The sequence below is a fragment of the Drosophila miranda genome, chromosome 3 (genome assembly GCF_003369915.1).
Source record: "Drosophila miranda strain MSH22 chromosome 3, D.miranda_PacBio2.1, whole genome shotgun sequence".
NCBI lineage: Eukaryota > Metazoa > Arthropoda > Insecta > Diptera > Drosophilidae > Drosophila > Drosophila miranda.
Window position 1 is genome coordinate 17,241,243 of NC_046676.1, and position 23,760 is coordinate 17,265,002.

The window sequence follows — 23,760 nt, forward strand, 5'->3', positions numbered from 1 at the left end:
TGCGGTATATTTTTGAAATGAGACGGTATATTTTGGTATACTTCTGAGGGTCGGACAGTATATTTTAACGATAAATCCGCGGCCACACTGCTGCCACCCACTATTCCTCCCCCCCATTCCAAACAGCAAGAAAAACACGAATCCCAGACGGCGGCATCAACATGGTGGACATTAATCTGGAGTGTGTGCACTTTATAGAGCCGAAGACCACCAGATCTACTGAGCAGCAGCAACAAAATGTGAAAAACGCCTATCTCGAGGCGGTGCGCATTTTGTTGGTTTTGCTGAAGAACGTTCTCTCCCAGCCGAACAACACAAAGTTCCGGACAATACGGCTGGATAACAAGGCCATCAAAGAGAAGCTGCTCTCCCTACCGGGCTGCGAGAAGCTGCTCTATGCCATCGGCTTCAGACACACCCCCAGCTCCAACTCGTATACTCTGCCCGGTGAGGTCTCCTTGCAGCAGATTCAGAAGTACTACGATGTTCTAAGGGAGCGCCGCACTGCTTGGCTTAGTGGAGCTATGCCAAAAAGTAAAAATTTTATATTTACCCAAGATATGTACATTTACTATGGTTCTGTGGCTTCTCCTCAGGTCCAGCTCATCCCAAAGCCGCCTGCAGCACTCCTTCGCCATTGTTCATAAAGACATCGGTGCCCTATCGCCAACGCATAACCTTTCCGCGAGTGCTGGTAAGCACACATTTGCACGTTGATTGATCACAGTCGGAAGGTAATTTTGATTTGTTTTTGCAGAGGACGTCCAATCGATTTTTGCAGTCGCTGGAGCTCTATTCCGATGCCGTCATGCAGTATGAGGACGAGCTTCTGTTGGCCACTGGCCGGAGCTTGATTCCTGTTGACGACCTTACCTCCAAGGCGAGCGAAAAGATGATGGCCATGCAGGACCTTATCGCCTCTGGGGAGTGCAGCGAAAAAGAGCCTTGCATTCGCGATCTCTTGCTGGTTGAGCTGACGAATTGGTTCAACACGCAGTTCTTCGAGTGGGTCAATAACATCAAGTGCCAGGTGTGTGGCAGAGAGGAGAGCAAGCTGCGCCGCACGCAGACGGAAGGAGATGTCCGTGTGGAAGTCAACGTCTGCTGTGGCCAGGAAAGCAAGTTCTATCGTTACAACGACATCTCCCAGCTCCTGGTGTCGCGGAAGGGCCGATGCGGCGAGTACGCCAATTGCTTTACATTCCTGTGCCGTTGCCTGGACTACGATGCGCGCCTGGTGCATTCCCATTTCGATCATGTGTGGACTGAGGTGTTCTCGGAAACGCAAATGCGCTGGCTACACGTGGACCCCTCGGATAACGTAGTGGACTCGCCGCTCATGTATCAGCACGGCTGGAAGCGCGGGATTGACTATGTGTTTGCCTATTCCCGTGACGATGCTCAGGATGTTACCTGGCGCTATACGAACAATCACCAAGAGATTCTGAAGCTGCGCAAGCTGTGTGATGAAAAGGAGCTGATTCAGACGCTCAACGCCATTCGAGAGAAGCGGCAGCAGAACTGCAGCGCAGAACGGAAAAAGTTCCTCAGCCAGCGAAACATGTTTGAGGTCATCGGTTTGACCCTTGAGCGGTAAGAATTTAAGCCTGTTCACTGCAACATTCCAATTAAATATCAACGCAACGCTGTTTTTGCTTTCCCAATTACGCAGCAAACCGACCGAGAACGAACTTAAAGGTCGGAGCTCAGGAAGCTTGTCGTGGCGGCAATCGCGTGGCGAGCACACATTCACCAACGTGAGTAGCCGGCATTTGTCCGCTTTACACATACTGTACGTACGTGCATGCGATCTAAATGAATGCATTATTTATTTGCAGATTTTTGTGTTTTCTCCCAACGAAGCTGAACTGAAGAAATGCCAGCTCAATTTGCGCTACAGCTGTGCCACAGACACATACGAACGCTACACCAAAGGTGGGTCTCTTCCTTATAATTATGCCTATTGCAATGTAATTTTGTATGTATTCCATACTCTCGAAGATGACGGACAGATCACTTTGCTGAATACCTATAAAACGTGGCAAAGTGCTCAATTTTCCTCGAAGAATATTTATCGAAAAGTAGAGCGCGATTGGAAAATGGCATATTTGGCGCGCTTGGAGGACACAGATTGTGCGGAGATCATTTGGAAATTTGATCTCACCAAGACCAATCTTAAGGTCAAGTCCTACAAACTAGTATTCGAAACGAAAACATTTGGTGAAGGAAAAATCGACGTGTCCGTTCAAACCAACGATGGAAAGACTTTCATTGAGAACTCTAGTGAATTTCAGGTCGTGGCCAAGCTGATGGGCGGAAAGGGCGATGTGGCGTGGCAACACACGCAGCTTTTTAGACAGAGTCTAAATTCAAGGGAATATCCCTTCGATCTTCAGGTAGAACTCCACTAGAGTCACCCAACGAAATTCCAGTATAATTGTAAATATGAATATATATATATATGCCAGTCTGGATACAAATATTGACTATAATAACCTATAACATATACGTATGTATGTATGTACGTCTTTATGGACAAGGTACCAAGTGCCGCGTCGTTTATAATTAAAATTAAAGTGCATGCCACAGCGAACATCAAGCAAATTATGCTGTCCTTGTTTGTATACTAGTATATACAATTTGGAAAAACGGCTATAAAAGTATTTTCCTTTATCATGCAACACACAATACACTCCAAATAATAATACATTCCCAAATTCCATTGCTATCTGATAAGTATAAAACACTTCCTTCCTTCTATTAATCTACATTGGTAGAATCAAATTTTATTTTCAATGAATCATAAAGATATATAGAAGCGATTCCCCTGGAAGTTATGATAATCATTTGAAGAAGAGTATTCGGGGACCGACGATTTTGATACCCTTGCATCAGTAAGCTATAGGTTTTTGAGTTTGTCTAGGGCTGCGTTCTAGCCTGGGATCGGCTGGATGGCTTCGCATGGGCCACTTAATGGTGCGAATCTTAAAAAAGAAATGTGTGTGGATTTTGTCGACGGATCTTTCGAAGCTGAAGAGACTGAGTCCTTAAAACGGAATGACATGGCTGATGCTATTCGAGCATCTTCGCTCCTTCGCTGCATTGGAAACTTAAGGGTATACATTTTACTACCCTCTGCAAGGGTATAATCACTTTCGCTTGCAATACAGTTTATAAATGAAATCTATGTGGATATAGGGCTATGTCGATTCAATAATAATACTATTAGCAGGTTAGACGTAATCTCCGAAAACATATTTTGAGGTCAGGGTGCTGGTGACAGATGGGATTTGGCCGTCTCTGGAAAATGGAATTACGTTTAGATTCGATAGTTTAAAAGAGGGATTTTGTACTCACTTTGTTTGCATTTTCACCACGCTTCGCACACTCATCATTATTCCGTCGATATCGGTTGTCTTGCCCGATCTGTTCAGAGCCTCGCAGAGGGTCTGGATGAAGGGAGTGCCATCCTCAGTGCGATAGGAAACATAGCCCTCGTAGGTGCTGTAGCACTTGAGAATCTCGTTGGGGGATCCGTTCGGTTGGGCGCTATCTGTCATGAAGCCACCGGGTTCATTGGCGCCCTTGCAGGCCTGGACAAACAACATTTTGGGTTTGTCCTTCAGCGTCCGGTTACGCAATATCGGGAAGAGGACATCGTCGTCCAGCGAGTAATCGAGATCCTTGGCAGCAAGCCTGTCGTGACGCGTTCCATGGCTTAGGAACACCAGGACTAGGGCACTCTTATCCTCGAAGTCTTTTGTCTCCACTGAAAATACGAACAATTACAGCATTGGTCTGGTATCGTACGTTCTTGCCACTTACGCATCCTCACCGTACTCTTGACGGTGGCCAGTGTGGCGTCTTTGATGACCTCCACCTTGCACTTGAGCTGCTCGAAGGTGGTGCGCAGAACCTTGACATCTTGGGCACTGCCAGAACGGAACTCGTTCTTGCTGTCGAACTTTTCGTTATTGAAGATGTAGACTCGGGCGGGCTTCAGCTTGGTCTTGGCCCCGATTGGCTTGGTTGTGCCAACTCCAGCGAACAACTTTGGCTTCACGACCCCCTGAGCGTCTCGAACGCCTACGCTTGTCTTGGGTATGGCCCCTGTGGAGGGTCTGGGCACAGCTGTGGAGAACAGGGGCTTGGCAGCCGGCTTGAAAGCTCCAAAACTTGGAGCACTAGCCACGGAGCTGGTACTTGAGTTTGAGGTTGGACTTGTGGTGGACTTGGCATAAGGCGACCCGTAAGTAATGGCAAGACTTGGCTTCTGGGCGTAGGGTGAGACGTAGGGCTCGGATGTGCCGCCGGAGCTTGTCGATGCAAAAAATGATGGCGGCCAAGAGGGCTTTCCCTTGGTCTTGAGATCTACACGCTGTGTCTCCAGGTGCTGGGTGACGTTGCGTCCGTTTTTCTTCGTCACCGTTGTGTGTTCCGTCTTGAGCACAGTGCTGGAGCGCTTGTTGTTTGTAGTGGCCTTGAAGGACGGCGTGGAGCGCAGGGCCACGCCGTTCAGACTAGGTGGTCGGCCGCGCGTAGTTGTCGTGGTGGTGGTCGTCGTTGCGCCATCGCTTCCCATTCTCATCTGCGCGAAGAGCTGCTCCAGCTCGGCCTGGCTCGGCGTGCGCCGCGTCGTGGTTTCCGTTATAAGCGCTCTCTGCGTATGCGTCACCGTCTGACGGGTGGACATGAAGGTGATAGTCTGCTTGTTTCTGTCCGTTATCGTCGAGTTCTGCACCGCCGTGTTGGTGGTCGCTGTGGCGGCGCTGGTGGTCTTCACACGCGTGCGCGGATCCTGCAGCACCAGAGCCTGGCTGTTAGTTGATCCGCTGGAGCGGTCCGTTTCCGGATCGTCCCTCTTCTTGCCCCACCAACCCATTTTTTCTCAAGCTACTTATCTATATCTCACTCGCGATTGAAAGCAGCGCTATCCGGTCCGCTGGGGCCAATGCTTCTCTTAACACTGACGGCTACAAATTTTTTTGCACATTTGCTCTGCTCGAAGATAACGCGCGATTACTAATGCCCCCACTGTCGCTCCCTGTGCGGAGAAAGAGGAGTACGTGCAGCCGGGATCGACTGTAAGGGTGGTCTGATTGTATCCACCTCCCCGCGACTACGCCAGTGCTCCAATTATCGCGACTGCGTGTGTTATCAGTGGGGTTTCCACTTCTCCTCTCCTACAATCCGATAGCCAACCCGCTACGCTCGCGGAAGTTGCTTCTCTTAAGAAAAATATGATTAAAGTTCTCTTCCAAATAGCTCCAAGCTTTGCCACTAACTAACTACGCGATTTGGAATTGAAAACAGGTATGCAGATATTTAATGGGTAATATCTCATTCACATTCACATAAACATGCATGTATTTGTGGGTTTTTTTGTTGTTGTTTCGTTCAATTGTTTTTTTCTTTTTTTCTTATTCATCGTTGCCTGGTTTCTCTTCTTTTTATTGACAAAGAACACCGATTTCCAAGAACTGTACGTACGTATATATGTATATTTCATTTGCATGTGTATGTATAATCTTTATGTGTGAGAAAAACACAGCTGATCGGACAGCTTTCGATCTCAGCTGAGAGAAACTCTCTCCCGCATCTTTCTTACTCTCTCTGTTCATTTCGTTCTCTGCCGGATGTTTTTGATTTTAAAACTGAGAACAGCTTTTCGTGAGAATATTGGTTTACTTTGACAGACGCTGCGGCGACACGGAGCCATACATGCTCCATGGATACGTAAATATGTATTTATGTACGGTATTCCGATTTTAGCTTTATCATAGGCTTAAAATTCCACAAGTAGAAAATCTTCATCCATTATTCTATGAGGCTGTCGGCGGAAATCCCTAGAACTTCCTTTTATGACAAACACATATTTGAACAGATTTCGGTTATTTTCGTTCATGTTTTATTTCCATATAGAAAATTAAGCGTAGGTGATTCTAATAAATATTGTATTATATATAACATTTCGTCATTTAATGTTATTCTTAGGCGCTGTAAGACACTATGTAAATACAGTAAATTTAGCTATGCAAAAATATATGTATATATATTATATTGGTAAATATGTATCATTGTTAATTCAGGGTAGGGTAGTTATGCATTTAGCCTATCGAAGTTGTAGCAGACAACCGCCTATCTCTGGAGATAGCAGACATACATCAGTGTACAATTATTATAATTAAAAACGTACTCGAAACGTATAGTCAAAGCTATAGTTTAAAATGTTAAAAGACAACGCCACTGGTTAATTAATTAGTTCGTAAATGAAGATCCCTGCTACACAGGTAGATTAGTGAGTTTAAGGCGAGACAGATCCGAAAGTTAACCTAGGTCTATGTATGTAGGTGCTGGCTTCATCTAGAATTCCTCTTCCTTTGCGCTCTCAGTGGCACTTGTCGGCCACAATGGGGAATCGGACCACGCGTATTTCGTTGCCATAGTCGCAGACCACAGAGTCGCAGGCAAGCATCATGGTCTTGGGGCACAGCTGCAGGTTGTCAAAGTCCAGCTTGACCTCGCGAGCCGGCTGGCCGGTGCGTACGTCCCAGACGATCAGAGATCCTGCCAGAATAAACACATTATTATTTATTTGCTAGACATTTCCATTAGAAATCTGACGAAGGCACCTACCCATTTTGCTGGTCACAAGCAGCGACGGCGTGAGCATCAGCAGACTCGAATAGGCATTGGAGATGTTGATGGTAGTCAGCAGGTTTCCCTGGAATCGCTCCCACACACAGATCCGCTCGTCTGTGCCCAGCGAGATCACGTAGCTGGGCGCACAGGCCAGACAACTGACCGCACCGTCATGGGCCTGGATGTTATACATGCAGGCGCCCGTAAAAAGATCCCAAACACAGAGGAGGCCGTCTTGCGATCCTGAACCGCCAGTGCCCGGCTGCCAGCGGTCAACAAACAGGCAGGTTATGGGTCCACAGTGTCCATGCAATGTGTACTCCGCATCCGATTTGTTGAGACAATATACCTGTGGAGCGGACAGCGGAGATGAGCATTTTCATGATGCGAAAGTATGTGGAAATGAGACCAACCTTCAAGGTGTGATCCTGGCTACCGGTGAAGACCATGTCGTTGACCACCTGCATGCAAGTAATGGGTTGCTGATGGGCGAGTCGCACTCCCTCCAGCGTGATCTTCATCTCCTCCTTGGTGGTTTTCTGCACTGCGTCCTGGCAGCGTTGCTGAGGCTGCATCATCAGACCTAGGCTGCCAGTCGAACCAGTCCGCATGTGTGCTGAACGAAACGAAAGCAAGAGTAGTTAAATACAGCTTCAGTTATGGCCTGCACTTGCGGCATACTTACTGCGTCTGTACGCGGATGTGAACCCCCAGTCGATCTGCTTGCCCTTGTAGTATGTCTCCAGGCGGTAGAAATCGAGGCGTCCATTAAGGCGCGCTACAATCACACGATCCCCGTTCAAGTGGATGTGTGTGATGCCCTGGTTGCGCTTGGCATCCTCTTGGTAGGCGCACTTGAGCACGCCTGCCGGGGACTCCCACAGCTCCACACGGCCATTGGCACAGCCGACGGCAATGAGATTATCAAAGTAGTCCAGACACCACACAGGCGAGATGGGCAGCTTCCGCACTAGTGTTTGTCCGTCCTGTCGGGGCTGAGAGATCTGCATCTCCGATCGCCCGATACTCGCCAGCTGCTCGCCGCTGCGCGCGTCCCACACGCGGATCTGTCCTTTGAGGCAGCAGCTTATGATGTAGGCTCCATCGGAGACCAGGCACTCGATGCGGTGCTTGTGGCCGGCGATCTGGGTGGGAACGCCCTCGAGTATTTGTTCGGTTTTCTTGTGGGGAGCCTCGGACTCGTTCCAGCTGGAACGCCACTCGGCGTAGTTTCTGGTGCAGATGCATCGATAGAACACGACCATCGTGTAGCAGAGCACGAAGATGCTGATGCAGCACAGCAGGATGGCGAAGAATATCTCCATGGGGCTTTTGGGTACGAGCGGCATTCCCCCGGGCATCACCATCGGGGACTCTCGGCGAACATCGTCATCGTTGAAGTCCAGCGGATCGAGTGCAGCAGCCAGAGCCTTCCACTGGAAATTCTGCTGCAGCTGCTCCTGGGGATTGCGCAGCAGAGTGGCCTGCTCCGGCGCTATGGCATGGCTCAGCCTGATGGTAGGCAGCAGCGTCACGTAGTGGCCGCTCAGCGAGATGTTGTACTGCTTCATGATCGTGGACCAGTGGAAATTCGACAGAAAATAGTTCTGGTCAAAGTTGGGATACCGCAGACGCAGCAGATCCTCGGCCGTTTCGTTGATCTCGTTCTCAGGACGCGCCTCCATTGGTGTGCTAAGCCCGTTGCTGCTGGGGGGGCTGGTTGCGGTTCGATGCCCGTCCGCTTTCAGTCCTTCGAAGAAGCTGCTGACTGCTCCGCGACCCGCCTGCAGGCGTCGCTGCAGCTCCAGAGTGCCAGTCATGGTCCCGTTACTCTGCATGGTGAACAGCTGCTCGAGACAACCCGAGTTGTACACGATGGAGCAGATCCACACGATCATCCAGACCATGAAGGCGCGCTGGAAGAAGCGCGTGCGCGCCCAGAAGTTGACGATCTTGATGCGCTTAGGGATGCGCTGCTCCTGGGTAGAGTGGCCGTGTCCATTGACCAGGCCTACCCGCTCTCCGGCAGCGGCGGCATCGGCAAAGCAAAGCTTCGGATGGGACTGCGAACGCTGAAAGGAGCCGGGCACAAATGGCGGCAGGGTCGGGGCGGCCCCAAAGAAACGGAAATCCTGCCGTCCTGCTCCCTGAGTGCAGCTGAGCATCATTTTGGGCAGGTGCTTGGCCTCCGTGGTGTACTCGGCCCGCTTGATGTTCATGGCCAAGATGGTGGAGAAGAGCAGCATCTGCAGCATGAAATCCGAGAGCAGTCCGACGATAGCAAAGATGCAGAACTCTTGGATGACGGGCACAAAGGTGGCCAAGCCAATGGTCAGAATGGTGATCTCTGTCAGCAGCGTCTTGGAGATGTGCCAGCCCTCCTTGCTGAGTGCCTGGGCGACGCGAATCTTCACGTCGAACGTCTCGTCCATGGACACCACACTCTTCGTGATGACCAGGCTGTTCTCCAGACCCACCAGAATGACCAAGTAGGGGAATATGTCCTTCGACTGCAGCGAAATGGTCAGGCCAAAGAAGAAGCACAGGCCCAAGGACATGGCCAGGCTGCCGGCGGTGGTGATGACACTGCACAGGGCCAGCAGGAATCGCGACCGAAACACGTCGATCTTCCGCACGGAGAAGTACACGTAGGCGAACACCAGCACGAAGGCCACTGTGTAGGGCACCAGCTCCCACATCCTGTACTCTCCCGGATAGAAGATGTACGTTATGGTCGACGGCTCTTCCCCGGCGGCGGCCACCGGCAGTGCCGGATAGTAGCGCAGCAGCTTCTCCTTCAGCGTCTCCAGATAGTCCACATCGTTGTGCTTCAGCACCAGCGTCAGGGCATACTGAATTATCCTGGCGCGTGCCCGCAGCGGGTAGCGCTTGAATCCCGTGTCCTGCAAGGGCAGGCCAAAGAGCATTTCCGCTATGGATACCTTCGACTTTTGCAGATTCTGAAACAACAACAGCAGCAGATGAGATTATCAGTTATCGATCAAAGCCTGCACCATGCAGCGCGCAATACACGTAGGGGGAAATGCAAGCTAAATATAAATTTCCCCATGATTAACGGACGAATAATAATCTTGCGCTGTGAGCATTTCTGAGTCAAGTTAATCGATATGATTTGCCAGTTAATTGGTAAGCCTCTTATCAGCCATTTCCAGGCCGTAATAAATATATGGATCCCCTCATTATATCAATATCAGAAACTCCCTCTTGCGAGCATAGTACATAGTATGTATAGTATATAGCTAGCGAGAACTAATCGTATTTTGTTACTGTATTTGATACTGTTCGCTATCTCCATTCGAATTATTTGCCCAATTTCCTTGAACTTCTTCATTATCATGGCCATGGCATCACATCACTTTATTTGAGGTGAGCTGCTAAAGTTATTTATACAGAAAAGTTTCCATTGCGAAGTACGAAGAGAGCGGGCACAGAGGCAGACGGGAATACTACGAAAAAGCGGGAGGAGAGTTGGCTAATTGGTCAACCAGTTCCAGGCTTTGATGGGGATACAAGCGGCCGGCATATGCTCAAAGGCCGGCAATGAAATATTTAAAAATCCATGTGTACACACACGCCAAAGAGCTATCGTCAAAGCAAATCGCGTCAAGGGTGAATCATACACTCAATCGGAGAGATACACAATCTGATACCTGCATATATATGTATATACTGTACGAGTATGTATCTGGAACTGTAGGCATGCATGTACATATGTGGGGTACTTCGCGTAAGTACTCTCGAGCGGAGATCTATTACTAGGGTTAGATACCTCGTTAGGTTAAAGTAAATGCATGCATATATGTACATGTGGAATACCAAAGGTCTCCAGTCCAGACTTGGAAAAAGCTATGCATAATGCAGTCGACTCGAGACTCGACAGTCGACACTCGCGAAACTATAATGTTTGCAGTGCCGATGCTAAATGCCGATGGACTGCAGGGCCTCTCTGGCCTATGCCTATGCCTACAATTCTCTGTGTCCCGAATCCAACAGGTGGCGTCTACATATTCATGCTCCACGTTCCGTGTGACTCAGCGTCAGTAAAATTTGTCTGATAAGACACGCGCAGCGCCCGAGAGTAAGGCCAACACATTTTCCTCTCAGACACGAGTGTTTAAACGATTTGGGGCTTATTACGTGCATGCAGTTCGAATGGACAGACAAAACGCATTAGGCTGCTCGACGACAACCGACTGTCGCATCCATCCTCTACGGTTGCGGTTGCGGTTGCGGTTGCGGCTACGGGTGCGGATGCTTGACCACTTACATGATATTGAAATATCGTGTTCAGAATATTCGTGTCTCTGGTGAAGTTCTGAGCGTTCTGCGTCCAGAGGTTGGCCGGGGAGAGCAGCAAGCAGCCGTACTCGGGGAAGATCTGATCCAGCTGCCCTTGGACCCCGCGCTTCACGTTCTCCACGTGAAGGCAGTTGTGCTCGAGAGTGCGCTGGCTGTGGAGGATTACGATTACGATTACAATTACGTTGACGAAATTTGATTCAATTAGTCCGACGGTGTCTGACAGTGGCAGGGCGTATTGGGGTACTCACGTCTCGCTGCTCTGATGATTGCGCACAATCTCGAGCAATTTAAAAACTTCGTAGAGCGGCGCACGAAACGCATCCATTAGCTGCATCCCATCGCTCCAGGGCAGCACGCTAGCTCGCAGTGTGATCTGCTGGACGTAGAAGAGGGCTGGACTGCTCTGGGCCCAGGGCAGCAGCGGTGGCAGGCTGCGGTCTGCGGCACTCCCATTGAGGTGGTGCGCCGGGGCAGCAGGCGGCGGATCGGGGTCGAGTGGGGCAACGGAAGGCGTCGACGCTCCACTATGATTATACGCCGACAGAGACTCGGCCTCGTAGGGCAGCACTATCTTTGTGGGTATGGTTCCCGGCAACGGTATGTTGATCAGCGGATAGCTATCAGAACAGGGCGAGGAGAGTGAGGGAGATTAGTTGGTTGGCTCGAGTGCTCGACTGGTTCGCTATTTTAAGACCTGGCGCGTGTTTGCTCTCCGCGGTTCGTCATCTAACGCGTGTCCCAAGCATTCCCAGTGCTCGCCCAATCGTCGGCGCTAAACGTCTAAAACTTATACATACTCGTGTATCATTCGCGATTCGCATTTTAATGTATTCAAGGTTAGCAGGCCATCGGCCATCGGCCATCGTTGGGGCTGCCTGGCAGCAATGCCACCATTTGCCTGCGCCCAAGACAACACTAATGCGACCGCGTCGCTGGCCACTGATAAGCGTCCTGATAAGTACATACTATTATTACTAGACGCGGCAGCTGCCACCAAAAACAAGCCCTGATTCTGATAAGCGCAGGTATCGGATCGGATTGCGCTAATCCCGCTTAAAGACACTCCACCCCAGTTGAAGGACAACTCCATCCCATCCGATTTGATTGGGACTGTCTACGAGTAACCGTGCCAAAGGCTGACATCCGTCTCCTTCTCTTTCTCAGCGGACCGATTATCCGCCTTCATAAATTAATAGCACTTGAGCTAAGGAAAGCAATGAAATGTGATCCTTCTGCGGCTTTCGTTTCTCCCCAACCAACCCTGGGACAAATCCAAAGCCATGTGCTGGACATACCTATTTGAAAATCAAAACAAACAAACGGGGGCAAGCCCTCGCCAACTATTAGGTTTTATATAATATAGGGATTCCAAGCAATCTTCAAATCTTGCGAATAGAATATTTGCGGTGTACCTCAAGTCTAGACATTGTTTATTTCATTTATTTGGTGGGTAAAATGTATGAGAAGATAACTGCAAAATCCTACGCCTAGTCAACCAAATTAATTGTTTACTTTATCAATAGGCTAGTTTGGCGCGCTGCCAATCCGTTTTCAATATTTCATGGCTTTATTATAATCTATTAACATGCATACATGTGCAAGTCCCCACACATCCATATACGCTTTGGTATGGGCGCATTTCGAACACTCTGTGTGTGGGGTTCAACAAATTCCGCCTATAATCAATAATATTATCAAACTGCGAGTGCAGGCTATAATCGGAGATTGTTGCTTTTGTTCAGTGACCTGGTGGCTCCAGGCCTGGAGTGTCGTTGTAATGATAGCCCAATAAGACTATTATTTCAAAACTATTGATTATTTTCCAAAGTTGAAAAAAAAAAAACTAGTTTGTTCATCGTTTGTGTGTCGTCGTTTAGTTCCGCCCTGCTGGTTCGTAGCTTGCCTTTTTCCTGCACCGTTATATAATCAAAATTGTACAAATTTCAGTATATTCCGACTAACCACGAAAGTAAAATCGCCATAAAGGCTATACTGGAGGCGCATGTGGGGTAGCTGGACAAGAACAGACCGTGCTTGTAGTAGAAATGCGAGACGGCGGCCGGCAGCCCTGCTGACGCTGACGACGAGGAAGATGAGTAGGAGGAGGATGCGGCTGCTGTTGCTGCGGAATTTGCGGGTTTGCCGGCTAGTGTGCCGCCATTCGGCGTCGATGTGGTTGTTGTACGCGGCAACGTCGACGCTGCAGCCGCTGCCGCTTTGGCAGAGCCATCTGTTGCGGCAGCCATGTTGTTGTTTCTCTCACACTACACTACACTAACACTCACACTCACACCCGCCAACAGACACGAGAATGAACTTGGGCCGAAACACACACACACGCACTCTAACAATTAGAGAGACGACAGCGACCGACTCGACTCTGGCCAAGAACTTTGTTTCAAACTTAAGTTGTATTTTACGCTTTCCTCAGATTTGTACAATTTAGTTGCGGCAAATTACGCAATTTCGCATATGCAACGCATCATCTGCGTAGGCGAGACGCCGACGTCGACGCAGCGGTCGCTCCCAACGAGATATTATTTATGTTTATTAATAGCGTTGGTTTGGTTGCTGCGGTTGTTGTTCTATCGTTTTGATATCCACTATTTCGATACATTTTCCTTAGCACTTGCTGAAATCCCAACGGTTTGCATTCTATTTCTATTGATTTTTCTTTTTCTTGCGCTTCATTCGCACCTTTTGGCCCCACGTTTTGTTGTTTTTGCAATTAATTGACGTTTTCGCGCATCTTCAGCGCTCACTCACACACACATAGACAGTATACACATAGGGGCACAGACACAGTCGTTTTATTCTTATTAAAATCTGCGACGTCAACGTCGCTGTCACCGCGAACTTTCAATTAAATTGATATTCAGCACCGCCGCTGCTTATTGTTATCAAATTATCATATCTCAAATCAGAAGAAATGATTCAATTCATTTGATTAAGCACTTCTTTATTTTGGTTCTTTATTTCCGTATTTTACTGCGGCGCGAAAATAAAGCAAGTTAAAGAATATATTTCGATATTTCACGTAATTTTAGGTCGAAAAAATGTCCGCCAGAATGAATCGTTCTTTCTAATATTTTATTTAGCACGTTTTTTTTATTGGGGCTGAATTTTCTGCGCGGCGGCGGCCGTTCCATGTAAACATACGGCCAGTGTGACCGCAAAGTTATCAAAAAAATATACCGTCTGACCCTCAAAAATATACCGAAATATACAGCTTAATTTTCAAAATATACCGTAAATATACCGATGACAAAACTAGGTTGGCCCATCCATCTTGCCCTTCTTCTTTACCAACAAACCCCCACTAGTGGACAATAGGAAAATCGTTCCCTGTCCATAGGATTTAGGATTACTAGCTAGATAAGACTCTCAGCCCTGAACACACAGTTGTATCCCATGATGATTGAATTTTCTACAAGATTGGCTAATTGTAAATTGTATAATTGTTATCCCTTAATTTTATTGTGCCTGAAATAAGGGTTGAACACTCCACGAAAAGGAGAGACTGTCGACTGGACAGTAGAGCTGCGCGCCAAAGTTTGAATGTGAATGATTGACAAGGATGTAAACGAAAGCCAGTTCAAAATTCCATTTGTTACAGTTTAATTTTGATTATTTATTTTATTCACTTTCAGGCAGGCACACTTTCAGAAATACATAATATTTTGTATAATTATTATTTATTGCAATGTTGTAATAATTAATTTTCTATCAGAATAAGGTTCTACTGAACAAATTTAATATATTAAAACTGTTTTTGGTTTTGTTTAGAAGTATAACCTCAGTGAGCATGAATTTGTAGCCTTAATTGTATGTTATGTACACCTTTCAGTTCCCAGATGAAATCCTCGATATCTCTATATAGTGGGCTAAGGGGGGCTAACTACAAAACGTGGACCGGACCGGACTGAAAGTTAATCAAGTAATTCAAGAATTGACATGCATAGTGGGCACACAATATAGCATAATCATTACAAGGCCCTGTTTTTCGCTCTGTACTAGTCGATCCTGGTCGTGGGCATCCTATATTCCGCCGCGTCGTATATGGACGCCATTTCGTCCGCATCATGCGAATGCATTCCACCCGATGCTGCAGCCGCTGCCTGAGCATTGTACCGATGCCGCATTAAGGTCTCTGTGGCATCCTCTGATGTGGCGTAGTCCTGTTGCTTACGCTGATGATACATGGCAGCCTCTGTCCCCGCAGCGGGCAAAGTCTCACAACCCACGTTCCTCACGCCCACTCCATTTTTATCACTAGAGGAGTTCATCCGGCGGCCGAAAAGTAATACGGTTCCCTTGGTGAGCAGCGGGCAGAGCAACGCCTGATGGCAACAAGCAAAAAGTCTGTAGTTGGGCCCCTGAAACGGATCAGACACGGCTGCGCACAGCATATGATCCAGGTTGATGCCAGTAAACTAAAAGAGAAACCAGAGGGATAATGGCGTTGTAGGTAGCTGCAATACATCGACTTACTATGGAGAGTGGAGAGAGGAAAATGAAATGATAAAACAGCATGAAAGCTGTTCCAATTTTTGTCCAATGGAAATCACCAAGGTCCTCAACGGTGTACGAGCCTGAAAAAGGGAAACCGTTTAGCAAGTGAAACATCTATAAAAGTCTGTCACTTACCGCTTCGTATAAGGTAAATGGGTATAATGTAAAGCAGCGCATGCTGTATCCAGTACGTGGACTGCTCGAAGGGATACGTGCGCCCTTCCACCTCGGGGAAGAGATACGCTAGAAAGGGGCCGTTCAGATTGCTCATTTGTATCCGAAACATTGCCGTATTTGTCTTTGTAGGCTTGGCGGCCAGAAGATAGATCTGAAATTAGGGCATTCTATTTAGATGGTGTTTTTTTTGGGTAATCGAAATAACAGAGCTGACCTGCAGACACGTCTGCACGTGGCATGGGTTCAAGGCGAAGATCATCGACTGCCCGGACAGTTTAAAGCCCATTTCAATGCCAAAGACCATAGACATTGCGATAAGAAGGAACAACCGCGTGGGACTGTGTGACTTTTCAATCTCATGGATCGGCGGCAGTTTAATGGGAGCCAGACGCTTCCACGACCGGTGCATAATGAAGATGAAGAGCACCGACAGTAACACCGTTTCGATCCAGCGTCTCCGATCGGTCATATAGTTAATGCACTCAGGCCCCGTTGTCCTTGGAACTTCGGCGGTAACGCCTCCCACTGCCCAACTCCAGTCCCACTCCATTGCTGGTATTTTTGGTCTTTTCTCGGTATCCGGCTGACTTCTGGTTTTGATTTCCGGTTCTGTAAAAATATTGATTTTTGGGCTTAAGCATTTAAATACTTGTGCAACCATTTCTTATTGATCCTGTCCAACCCATGTCCTCAGACTGTGCATTATAAATAAACAGCATTTCGTACCACTGAAAAGACAAGGTGTCACTGCCTGGAAGACTGGAATACTCTTCCTTGAGTTTTCACGGAAGTATGAAATTATTGGAGCAGTGCTCGATGGAAGAGCACGAAAATAAACTAAAACTAAAATGTGTAAAAAACACTCCGTTTGCGTCAAAGAGTGAAAAAATCCATGGATACCAACCCATCCCAGCCTAAATGGCCCAATCGGAGCCAAGCAGAAACAGGCAGTTGATTTGTTTGTTTCGTTTTTCTTGTTGTTCCGGCGGAAGTCGTAAAACTCGAAAAGAACGGTTAATAGCGGTTTGCAGACAGGCGAGGATGGTGGGGTGTGTGTAATTTTTCCTCTGACCCTTCCATTGCAATTACCGCTGGCCACTCACCCTTTTGGCTTGCTGCCAAGGCAGAGGCGTGGTACGATAATTGGACTAGCACTCACACGGCGAACACGCTGCTTGTTGAATATTCTTTGGACCAGGCTAACAAGAAGATTGCATTGTGGGAGGAGTGGTGGTCTTTGGGAGCCAAATGCGATGGGAAATAAATTGAGCACAGCGTCGGGGAGACACAATGAAAGAGTATGAAATCATGTCTGCGTTGACAGTTGCCGCAGCTGTCCGTTTGGCCATTCGCCAAGAGCTGAATGCCACCCCATCCGTTTCTCCCGACCACCCAGTTATTATACCCGATACTCAAAATGAGTATTGGGGTATATTAGATTTGTGGTAAAAGTGGATGTGTGTAACGTCCAGAAGGAATCGTTTCCGACCCCATAAAGTATATATATTCTTGATCAGCATCAATAGCCGAGTCGATTGAGCCCTGTCTGTCTGTCCGTCTGTCCGTCCGTCCGTCCGTCCGTCCGTCCGTCCGTCCCCTTCAGCGCCTAGTGCTCAAAGACCATAAGAGCTAGAGCAACGATGTTTTGGATCCAGACTTCTGTGATATGTCACTGCTACAAAAATATTTCAAAACTTCGCCCCGCCCACTTCCGCCCCCACAAAGGACGAAAATCGGTGGCATCCACATTTTTAAAGATACGATAAAACCAAAAACGCAGAATCGGTGAGGATGACCATATCTTCTACAGTGCAAAATCTGAACCAGATCGTATAATGATTATAGCCAGAATCAAGAAAACAATTTCATTCTTTCTCGCTCTGTCTCTCTCTAACACACAGGTTTCATGGTCGGTTTTGTCAATTGCAAAATATGAGTTCAAGGATCTCAGAACCTATAAGAGCCAGAGCAACCAAATTTGGTATCCACACTTCTGTGATATCGGACCTTGACCGTTTCGTGTCCAAATTTCGCCACACCCCCTTCCGCCCCCGCAAAGGACGAAAATCTGGGGCATCCACAAATCTCAGAGACTATTAAGGCTAGAGTAACCAAATTTGGTATCCGCACTTCTGTTAGATCTCACTATAAAACGTATATCTCAGAATTTCGCCCCACCCCCTTCCGCCCCCACAAAAGACGAAAATCTGTTGCATCCACAATATTGCACATTCGAGAAAACTAAAAACGCAGAATAGATAATGACCATATCTATGAGATTGCTGAATCTGGATCAGATCAGATCATTTTTATAGCCAATAGGAACAAATCAATTTGCAGTGGCTACGCAGCCACCGACGTCACGCTCAGACTGATTTTCTGTCTCTCTCTTTGTCGTGTCGTTTAATATTAGCGGCGTCTGCCGCAGGAGAGCCATACTGACTTAGTATCGGGTATAACTGTAGAGTTGCGGTCTCCGCAGCAACTCACAACGTTCCCCCTCGTTTTTTTTTTAGAAAGTACCGGCGCGGGCAAAACATACGGTTACCAGTGGGGCCATCTACATACATACGTACATACATGTATACATGTAGCGGCATTTGTATTTTTAGCCAGCAACGTTTTTAGAAGCACACTTTTGAGGGACAGCCTACGTGCACCTGCTTCTAAATCACGCCACTGCAGTCGCGTCGTCGCATTATCTACTTGAAGGTGCAAGGAATAGCAAAACAAGCGCAGTACGTATGGTCAAGTCAAGCGAGCGAAGGAGAGCCAGGGGGGTGCTGACGTTGTGCTTTTCATTGTCAAGAGCAGGAGAAGACACACTGCTTCAGCACGCTGTGGAGAGCGAGCTTTTAGAGTCAGGACACGAAAACAACACTAGTGCGATGATTATCAAGTCAACCCACAAACGGCCTAAGCAATTAAGAAGCTTTCACAAAAACAACAACCCAACCGATTAAAAAAGCACTGCAGTTGTTATTTGTTTGCTGCCTGCCGGTCGCACAATTCTTTTTTCTGCTGTGCGCAGATTACAGCGGAACCAACAGACTCAAAAACAGTTCGATATTTCTGTTTTTCAGTTCATATTTTTCCTCCCTTTACCTATTCCGCACGTTGTGGGCTGTTTTGGGGTTGCCACGTGGTCTTAAGCAAAGCTCGCCTCGAACCCACAAATAATGACCGAACCAACGAACTTTGAACACTACTATCCACAATTTTCCATTATCGCTTAATTCTCCTTGTCGTATTCTTCCGTAAAATCTGCATTCACATAATTTTCTGCATTTACGATGCAGTTGTTTTACGAGAAGATGCGCGGAGAGTGGAAATATAGCGCCGTACGTGGGCGACTGTTTGCGGATTGCGGAGACAACTACGGCAGCCGTTCAGCAGTTGTTCCCTCCCTAAGCTGTAGTTTCCCCTGCCATTAATTGTCCTTGAGTGAGCTTTCGCTCTTAGTGCTGAGCTTTCCTGAGAGACGATTAGCTTTTCTTTGCTCTCTCCCTGTCAAATTGGGCGCCAAAAAATCATATGCAGACGATTGTGTAGTGAGGGTTGCAACATATGATATTCATATGTGTACATTCACACATATGTAAGTACATACATACTATATGTTGAAAGCCGTATGCACTCGTGGTGACTGAGAATTGGAAAAGGCAACCGTCGGCACCAAATTGGATTAGTGGCTGAGAGAGAGAGAGACAGTGGCGTGACCCAGAGAACGCATGGCAACGTAATATTTCCGGCGTGCAATATCCGTATAGCCAAATCAAACTTTACTCTACTATGCATAGATTTGAACACATATGTATGTATATGCTCTGATCGATACACTTTCGTGAATTTATTTACCTAGGTAAAATTTTGATTCCGGAACCCGGATTCCCGTGTCCGTTACCGACAAGAGTACACACGTAACTGCAATTAACCGTAAATTGCGAAGAGAAACAACAGAAAACAACGCCAATGAGTGACAGAAGCAAAAAAAAAAGCAGAAGTCTAACACAAGCCCGGATCGCCCTGCCGATTAGCAACTGCGGTCCCCATCCATGTACATTGCACTAGCCGAATGCAGAAAACAACTTAATTACACATGCTAGCAATACTAATGTGCCTAGACAGATAGTCATCAATTACGAGGTGGTGTGTCTATAAAAATCCTATCTTTTTAAATTGGCAATCAAAACGGAGAGCGCTACTATTGCCTTGATAAGATTGCGCTTTGTACAGAACGATTTCATGGTTTACAGATTAACCATAACCTGCCGGTAAATTGTTTATTCCTAAAAACAAAGTATTGATTTTCATATTATCTCATTCAACATTAAATAAAATGTCAATGGTCTAAAGTAAATTTATATGTACCTAATATTAGATGCAGCCCGTTCCAAAAGAAAACTTTCGCTGATCTCCATGTAACCTGTGCCATTACCTGTGTCGCCAACGAGTCCAGTAATGTAAAATGTAAAATGTACTGCATTTATTTACAGCTACATAAGAATCTGGTTCAAGGCTATTTAGATTTTTATATCACAGAACATACTTTTTTGTATCATTTCAGTATTGTGGCGTTATCATACATTATTTTGAATTAATTTGTTTAGATTTTCGATATTTTTTCATTAAATACATGTTTTTTGTTTTTATTAATTGTTTTGTCTTTAATTTATGAAATGTAACCTTTATAATTCTCCACAATTTTTAAACAAGATAAGAACAAACATCATGCTGCTGTCTTGTTGAGTCGACAATGTGGCGTCTCATCCGCTGCAGCAGGACCAGGTGATCGACGGCGGAATTGTCGGTTCACGCCCACGGGAAATAATTCCAGCAACCCCACCATTCATACGCCGCCGAATCAAACGCTGGTCTTCAGCTTCGAGAATCGTAAGTGAATCAGTATATAATTGTAGATATATTTAAAAATAAATCTTCCTTCACAGAGGACCCTGCGCTTTGCCACAAGCCTAGTCGTATCCGGTTTCCCCCCGCCACACGGAGTCCTATCCAAGCATTACCGAGGCGTATTCGAGACATACCGAGGACTATCCCAGCTAGACAGAATCGTATCACCTAACGAGCCATCGTCATCCTTCGACCTGGCCAGCGACAACAAGGACTTAGATTATGGCTACTACTCGTAGATTCTAGATAGATATCGTTGTTAGGTTTAAGGATATACGCGTCCATATATTTAGACAGTAGATACAATTGTTTTCCACTTGTTTATTTATTAATACTAGGCTAAGTTATGATAAATAAAACTATTGAAAAATAATCCTTGCTGTATCCTTGCTATACAAATAGTGGAGAAAAATATAAATATTTTTAATTGAGAAAAATGTCCTTGATCCTTGATAAGGATTCCATCAAATTAGGGACATTTTTTCGATCATAGGAAGCCGTCGCAAGACCAGATCGGCCCACAAATAGACAAAAAAAAAGGTATAAATGTCGGCAGAAAATATCCTTGATCCTTGGTCTTTGATAAGGAATGAATTAGATCAAGGAAGCTATTCCGAATGCAGGAAGCCGTCCCAGTTCCCGATCGGGCCACAAATAGCCGAGAAAACTAAATATGTATGGTTGGTGGTTTTGGAGTCCTTACCGAAGGATCAAGGAAATTTTTGTGATCACGTCGGGCCATGGTTAGCTCTGATATGGCCGCAAATAAGGGGAAAAAATGATATATATGTCTGGAGAAAATATCCTTGATCCTTGGTCCTTGATAAGGAATGAATTATATCAAGGAAGCTTTTCCGAACGCAGGAAGCCGTCGAAATTCCCGATCGGACAAGAAATGGCAGACTTATACCATACAAAAAAATTACAACAACAACAACAACTACTTTCCACTTTGGGGCACTCAAAACCGAGATTTTTCGATTTTCAGATCTGGGATACCAGGCAAACAGAAATCAGCAGAAGGTCGCTGGTTTTTTTAATTTTTTTTTTATTTTTCCCGCCATTTTTCAAATCCAAAAATTTTGCAACGTTTTTTTCATATTTTCTTTGGCCACTTTTTCCGTTCTTCGGCCGCTCAAAATAGTGGAAAACGAGATTTTCAGATCTGGGATACCAGGCAAACAGAAATCAGCACAAGGTCGCTGGTTTTTTCAAATTCCCTTTAATTTTGTTTTTTGGTTTTTTCGTTTTTGGCCATTTGAGCTGCCAAAGAAAATATAAAAAAACGAAAAAACAAAATTAAAAGGAATTTAAAAAAACCAGCGACCTTCTGCTGATTTCTGTTTGCCTGCAACAAATTTTCAGATCTGGGATACCAGGCAAACAGAAATCAGCAGAAGGTCGCTGGTTTTTTTAATTTTTTTTTATTTTTCCCGCCATTTTTCAAATCCAAAAATTTTGCAACATTTTTTTCATATTTTCTTTGGCCACTTTTTCCGTTCTTCGGCCGCTCAAAATAGTGGAAAACGAGATTTTCAGATCTGGGATACCAGGCAAACAGAAATCAGCACAAGGTCGCTGGTTTTTTCAAATTCCCTTTAATTTTGTTTTTTGGTTTTTTCGTTTTTGGCCATTTGAGCTGCCAAAGAAAATATAAAAAAACGAAAAAACAAAATTAAAAGGAATTTAAAAAAACCAGCGACCTTCTGCTGATTTCTGTTTGCCTGGTATCCCAGATCTGAAAATTTGTTGTTTATGTTATAAGTCCGCCATTTCTTGTCCGATCGGGAATTTCGACGGCTTCCTGCGTTCGGAATAGCTTCCTTGATCTAATTCATTCCTTATCAAGGACCAACGATCAAGGATATTTTCTCCACACATATATATCATTTTTTTCCCCTTATTTACGGCCCTATCAGAGCTAACCATGTCCTGAAGTGATCACAAAAATCCCCTTAATCCTTCAGTAAGGACTCCAACAACCCCAAACATACATATTTAGTTTTCTCGGCTATTTGTGGGCCGATCTGGGCGTGCGATGGCTTCCTGTGATTGAAAAATGTCCTTGGGTTGATGGAGTCCTTATAAAGGATCAAGGACATTTTTCTCATTTAAAAATATTTATATTTCTGCACTATTTGTAATTGGGATAGTTTCCCCGATATAGGACACAGCAAGGATTATTTTTCAATAGTTTTATTTATCAAAACTTAGCCTAGTATAAATAAATAAACAAGTGGAAAACATTTGTATCTACTATCTAAATACATGGACTATCTAATATATATCCTTAAGCCTAACAACAACTTATCTAGAGTCTAGCCCGCGCAGCTCCTCTCTTGGTTGCCATAGTCAATGTCCTTGTTGTCGATTGCTAGATCGAAGGATGACGATGTATTGTTGGGTTGCAAGCATTACGCCTCGGTAATGCTTTTATAGGACCACATTGTCGACTCAGCGATATAGCAGCGGCATCATGGCCATGGCCCCCAGCAGGACAGGCAGAGGCTGCCACAGTTCAGCCACAGTCCTCATCTCCGAGAGGACCAGGAGCTACAGTAGAATGAGCCGCGGGGGAGGTACCGGAGACGGAGATTGGATTGGGCAACCTGCTTAAAAGAATGAAAGAGTTAAATGAAGTAAATGAATAAATAATAACTTAAGTTTACCTGGCGGGGTAAGAGAAGAGGATCGCGGCATAGTAGGTGGTTGCCGGAGAGGGTATCGGCCATTAGGGATGGAGGGAATACAAAAATAATAGAAGAAGAACCAAGAAAGAGTAGTCAATGGAGAAGATTAACAAGGAAAACTTACCCGGTCAAAGCCGATGAGGTAAAGCATGGTGCAGGAGGGAAGATGATGTCGCACCATCGTGCGCACGTTCGTAGTATAAATAAATAATGTACCAGCTGCTGCACGCGATGCACGCAATCGTGAATGCAGTATCGATCCGTCAATACCCCAACGGGTCAGGTTCAAACTGATCAGGTGAAAGATAGAATGATGCTTTTAGTAAGTTAAGAGGATCTAAAAGAAGAATTTACAAACAGTATTATTTTCAGCGGTTTTATTCAACTTGTTCCCTTGTTTAAATAGAGGGGGCTAAGAGGGCTAAGTTAGTTTTAGTCATCGGTATATTTGCGGTATATATCGGTATATTTCTGGGGTCACGGTATATCGATAAATGATAATATA

General features: G+C 46.0%; 4 protein-coding genes and 3 long non-coding RNA genes across 12 annotated transcripts; 3 read left to right on the forward strand and 4 right to left on the reverse strand.

The window, feature by feature from the left end:
- The first annotated feature begins 92 nt into the window (after window positions 1-92).
- LOC108159640 (peptide-N(4)-(N-acetyl-beta-glucosaminyl)asparagine amidase) lies at window positions 93-2,604 on the forward strand. The gene is made up of 6 exons (XM_017293105.2): window positions 93-534; window positions 597-694; window positions 758-1,593; window positions 1,673-1,757; window positions 1,839-1,935; window positions 2,002-2,604. The coding sequence occupies exons 1-6, from the start codon at window positions 162-164 to the stop codon at window positions 2,409-2,411; spliced, it is 1,899 nt and encodes a 632-aa protein (XP_017148594.1). The 5' UTR covers window positions 93-161; the 3' UTR covers window positions 2,412-2,604.
- Window positions 2,605-2,751: 147 nt separating this feature from the next.
- LOC108159639 (caspase-1) lies at window positions 2,752-5,231 on the reverse strand. Its single transcript, XM_017293104.2, has 3 exons — window positions 3,826-5,231; window positions 3,358-3,769; window positions 2,752-3,300 (listed from the first exon to the last, which is right to left on the reverse strand). Exons 1-3 carry the CDS (start codon window positions 4,880-4,882, stop codon window positions 3,234-3,236), a joined length of 1,536 nt encoding a protein of 511 aa, XP_017148593.1. The 5' UTR covers window positions 4,883-5,231; the 3' UTR covers window positions 2,752-3,233.
- LOC117187811 lies at window positions 5,225-20,925 on the forward strand. Of its 2 annotated transcripts, none has more exons than XR_004472366.1 (3): window positions 5,225-5,313; window positions 20,371-20,547; window positions 20,604-20,925. It is a non-coding gene; the product is annotated as an uncharacterized LOC117187811 (long non-coding RNA). The 2 variants fall into 2 exon arrangements; XR_004472367.1 differs by lacking the exon at window positions 5,225-5,313 and adding an exon at window positions 19,696-19,928.
- LOC108159638 (sterol regulatory element-binding protein cleavage-activating protein) lies at window positions 5,918-13,211 on the reverse strand. Of its 2 annotated transcripts, none has more exons than XM_017293101.2 (7): window positions 12,928-13,211; window positions 11,214-11,582; window positions 10,931-11,114; window positions 7,328-9,602; window positions 7,056-7,258; window positions 6,637-6,991; window positions 5,918-6,567 (listed from the first exon to the last, which is right to left on the reverse strand). In XM_017293101.2, the coding sequence occupies exons 1-7, from the start codon at window positions 13,209-13,211 to the stop codon at window positions 6,389-6,391; spliced, it is 3,849 nt and encodes a 1,282-aa protein (XP_017148590.1). In that variant the 3' UTR covers window positions 5,918-6,388. The 2 variants fall into 2 exon arrangements, with proteins under 2 accessions (XP_017148590.1, XP_017148591.1); XM_017293102.2 differs by lacking the exon at window positions 12,928-13,211 and adding an exon at window positions 11,660-11,706 and having other exon boundaries at window positions 6,389-6,567.
- On the forward strand, window positions 12,554-13,744 carry LOC117187810. The gene is made up of 2 exons (XR_004472365.1): window positions 12,554-12,855; window positions 12,913-13,744. It is a non-coding gene; the product is annotated as an uncharacterized LOC117187810 (long non-coding RNA).
- On the reverse strand, window positions 14,616-19,588 carry LOC108159641 (transmembrane protein 164). 3 transcript variants are annotated; one of them, XM_017293106.2, is made up of 5 exons: window positions 16,559-16,577; window positions 15,869-16,263; window positions 15,613-15,805; window positions 15,457-15,557; window positions 14,616-15,398 (listed from the first exon to the last, which is right to left on the reverse strand). In XM_017293106.2, the coding sequence occupies exons 1-5, from the start codon at window positions 16,560-16,562 to the stop codon at window positions 14,979-14,981; spliced, it is 1,113 nt and encodes a 370-aa protein (XP_017148595.1). In that variant the 5' UTR covers window positions 16,563-16,577; the 3' UTR covers window positions 14,616-14,978. The 3 variants fall into 3 exon arrangements, with proteins under 3 accessions (XP_017148595.1, XP_017148598.1, XP_017148597.1); XM_017293109.2 differs by lacking the exon at window positions 16,559-16,577 and adding an exon at window positions 19,513-19,588 and having other exon boundaries at window positions 14,702-15,398; XM_017293108.2 differs by lacking the exon at window positions 16,559-16,577 and adding an exon at window positions 18,760-18,999 and having other exon boundaries at window positions 14,703-15,398.
- A 1,865-nt stretch (window positions 20,926-22,790) lies between the features above and the next one.
- On the reverse strand, window positions 22,791-23,711 carry LOC117188112. 2 transcript variants are annotated; one of them, XR_004472470.1, is made up of 2 exons: window positions 23,380-23,711; window positions 22,791-23,174 (listed from the first exon to the last, which is right to left on the reverse strand). It is a non-coding gene; the product is annotated as an uncharacterized LOC117188112 (long non-coding RNA). The 2 variants fall into 2 exon arrangements; XR_004472469.1 differs by having other exon boundaries at window positions 23,235-23,711.
- Between the last annotated feature and the right edge of the window lie 49 nt (window positions 23,712-23,760).